The sequence below is a fragment of the Amphibalanus amphitrite genome, unplaced genomic scaffold, assembly GCF_019059575.1.
Source record: "Amphibalanus amphitrite isolate SeventyFive unplaced genomic scaffold, NRLGWU_Aamphi_draft 001094F_arrow, whole genome shotgun sequence".
In the NCBI taxonomy this organism is placed as follows: domain Eukaryota; kingdom Metazoa; phylum Arthropoda; class Thecostraca; order Balanomorpha; family Balanidae; genus Amphibalanus; species Amphibalanus amphitrite.
The window spans coordinates 67,532-70,833 of record NW_024882588.1 but is presented as its reverse complement, the minus strand read 5'-3'; the positions used below and the strand labels follow the sequence as shown (position 1 = coordinate 70,833).

At 55.4% G+C, this 3,302-nt stretch overlaps 1 protein-coding gene across 1 annotated transcript; it reads right to left on the bottom strand.

Annotated features, from left to right (window-relative positions):
* Positions 1-723: 723 nt before the first annotated feature.
* LOC122370065 (uncharacterized transmembrane protein DDB_G0289901-like) lies at positions 724-2,512 on the bottom strand. The gene has a single exon (XM_043345328.1). It carries the CDS (start codon positions 2,435-2,437, stop codon positions 1,112-1,114), a length of 1,326 nt encoding a protein of 441 aa, XP_043201263.1. The 5' UTR covers positions 2,438-2,512; the 3' UTR covers positions 724-1,111.
* Between the last annotated feature and the right edge of the window lie 790 nt (positions 2,513-3,302).

Below are 3,302 nucleotides of genomic sequence, written 5' to 3'. Positions count from 1 at the left end.
TTTGGGAAAAGTCAGAAAATTTGAGCTTCCTAGCTCAACGCGTTTGGGAGATATAACCAAAAAACCTCAGGGGGGGCTCCTGAGGCCCCCCCCCGCCAGGAATAGGGTTAAGACGGCGGCCAGATCCCAAAATGTGAACAAGCCAAAATGCTAATAATTTTTACTTTGACCCGACCTGTAACGTCATCGGTGACATTGAGGTCAATGAAATTAGTTTTCGCTTCAGCAGTTTTCCGGGGCTATCAGACGCCTTTTGAATTTTGACGATCGGCCCAGTGGTTTCGGAGTTAGGAGGGGGGGCTATGAAGAGCCTTCCCCCCTCCAGTAGGGCGTGCTATACGCAGACCCCAGTGGGGCACGGGTTGAACACTGAACAGCAAATAATGCAAGTCAAACGATATGACAGACCTTGCTATGCAAGAAGATGATCATCTAACTATAGACCTTATCAGCTGCATTGGTGCCTAAGCTCTAAAGATAGGTACAACAGTCGTCAAGGGTTCTGTAACATCTGATCAACGCCATCGACCGTGAATAAAACTCAATCATGTCTGATTATTTACCTTTTGACAAATTTATACCTGCCGTATGTAAGTTGAAATCAGTTTGGTCTTACTTTTTGATCAATATCGACGAAGCCTGCGACCAAACTTACGTTTAGCAGTTAGCACGATATTTCTCAATGTCGCAACATTTCCCAAGATCTCGTTACAAAAATCACTATTTGTAGACGATGTGGCGTTTTTATTACCCATAATGCATCATTCCCAAGTGGTACATATACAAGCACGATCATTGGCGTCAGTGCGAACCAGCTCAAGGCTGTTTGCACATTCATTTCTCTGGTCAAAGTAGCGCATGGTCAGTATCAGGTCGGCCAACGGCGCAACCGAAGAAGAATCCTGAGGAGTTCTGCATTATCACGAGGATTTCTTTAGAAATCCTAAGATCTTCACAATAACCCTTCGGCAACCTAAGGATGTGTTAAAAGATCTTAGAATTTCCTCAAAATCCTTGAGATTTCCTCAGAATCCTGATGATTCTTCCGCATTTATCCAGCCGATATCGTGCCGGTTCAGTCGCCGTCGCGCTATCTCACCGTACATTTAGCCTACCATTTAGGCTTATACAGTTTGCTGTACTTGGCGGGTATTTTGTGAGGGATAACACATAGCCACTCCAACTTAGTATCGGGCACCCAGCCATACGGCCAGCCTTTGGGCGCTTTGCTGGGGAGCTTGCAGGGCCACACAGGCCGTTTCAGTGTGACGCTCCCGCTGGCGCTAGATGACTGGCTTCCCTCGACTGCACCGGTCTGACGCGTCTGACCGCCGACAGAGGTCTCGGCGAAACCGCTGCCCTCCCCTGCCGAGTGGCCAGCGGAACCTCCGGTGTTGAAATCGGTCTTGGCACTGCCTACCGACTCGGCGCTGCCTCCTGAAGCTGCGTCACTCTTTCCGACGAGTTTGTCTTTGATGGCGCCCAGCACGCCAGCGGAGCCGCTCTTGGCATCCACCGCGGCACTACCAGTCCTGGTTGATGCGATCTTTTGGTTGGAGTCTGACTCAGCGGCAACGTTGGAGCCCTGGTTGGCTGTGCCACCAGCGGAGGACTCGCCCTTGCTAGCTGATCCTCCTCCTACGGTTGACGAAGTACCCGTGGTCTGTGCAGAAGTCTCGGCACCGAGAGCCCCACGCCTGCGGCCTGTAGTTCCGGTACCGGTGGAGCGCTGGTCAGCCTCGGTCCTTCCGTCGCCTGTCGTCGATGTCTTCGTTTGAGAATCCGCACGTGACGTTGTGCCGTCACCGATTCCCCGGCTGGAAGCCTTGCCAGCTGCGTCGGTTCCGGCGGATCCTGAGGAGGTACCCCCGGTCTTCGAGTTGGCGTTGGAGACTGTGCTGGACCCTCCGGGAACCGTCAACGTTTCGGAGGCGGCGGTGTTGAGCGCCTCGGAAGCTGCCTTGCCGTCGCTGATGGTGGAGGTACTGGAACCTCCCTGGACATCAGACTTGGTGTCGTCGCAGATGGTTCCCGCCTCTCCCGTGGCGTCGGAGGTCGACGTCGCCTCGCCGACACTGGCGCCGCTCGTCTGCTGGCCGGTCACACTCGCTCCCTTGCTGAAGCCAGGCTTGCACTTGACTTTGGTCGCGCTGGTGGAGGCGGCACTTCCCTTCGTAGCTCCTGCCTTCTGCGAGTAGAGATCAACCTTGGCTCCAGTTTTGCTTCCCTGATCGGCAGTCTGCTCCAGGGCGACAGCACCACCTGAGGACTTACCAATGGCGTTACCTACGGTCTTGAGCGTACCAACAGTCACCGCATCGGCGTCTGTGGCAGCCCTCTTCGGAGGAAGAGGCGGAGGAACGGGCGGTACCACTCCGGGAGCAGGCGCCGATAGCGCCGCACCCAGGGAGAGGAGAAGGATCGCGGCAGGCAGCATGGTCGGATCGGACGGGGCGTCAGCCAAGGGGTGGGCCGCACTGCGACGAGTCAACGCGGCGGGGGGTTTTATAGAGGCCCGACACCCACGCGGGTGGTCTGTCAGGTGAACCGCTGACGTATGACCGCCACATTTCTCCGCCCAGTGTCCTGCGGTCATGCCTGTCATGACGCGTTAACCTCCTACCCCTCCCCGGACGCGACCATGGCTGACGCTTGGCTACCCCTCCCCCCAGCTACCCCCTCCTGGCGCCCCAACTGCCATGACTGACACAGCGCTACCCCTCCCCTTCCCCTCACCCACCTGCCCCCGTTGCCCGAATGAGGTCCGGGCCAACGGTCAGCCCGTCTCCACCCACGGCACGCTGAGCTGGCGTCACTGACGTTCGGTTGAAGGTTGGAGGATGGCATTTGGTCGTCGGACCACCGCTCATGGCGCGGCGGCTCTGTGATGACTACTCTGACTCTATCGCTGACTCTAAGACTGACTACACTCTATGACTCTATGACTGTGTTCTATATGAGCCGATGTGGAAGTCTACAGGATACGGTTTAATTTTGTGTGAGCCGCTGATAATCCGGCGATGGCTTATGTGAACAACTGTGAAGCTATGTGAGTCGCTGTGATGCTACACGAGACACTGTGGGCCATTCTGAGGGTTACCGTGAGATACCGTGGGATACCGTGAGCTACCCTATGCGAGCCTATTTACATGCCAATGTGAGACGAGCCGGTGTGGTTCGCTACTGGTCTATATGTGTCCTTGTAAGCCAGTGTGAGCAGTTGTGAGCAGTGTGTGAGTCCTTGTAAGCTAGTGTGAGCAGTTGTGAGCAGCGTGTGAGCAGTGTGTGAGCAGTTGTGAGCA

Bases quoted from the DNA above. Each gene is read 5' to 3' on its own strand.
- LOC122370065 (XM_043345328.1), bottom strand. From the start codon at position 2,437: ATGCTGCCTGCCGCGATCCTTCTCCTCTCCCTGGGTGCGGCGCTATCG.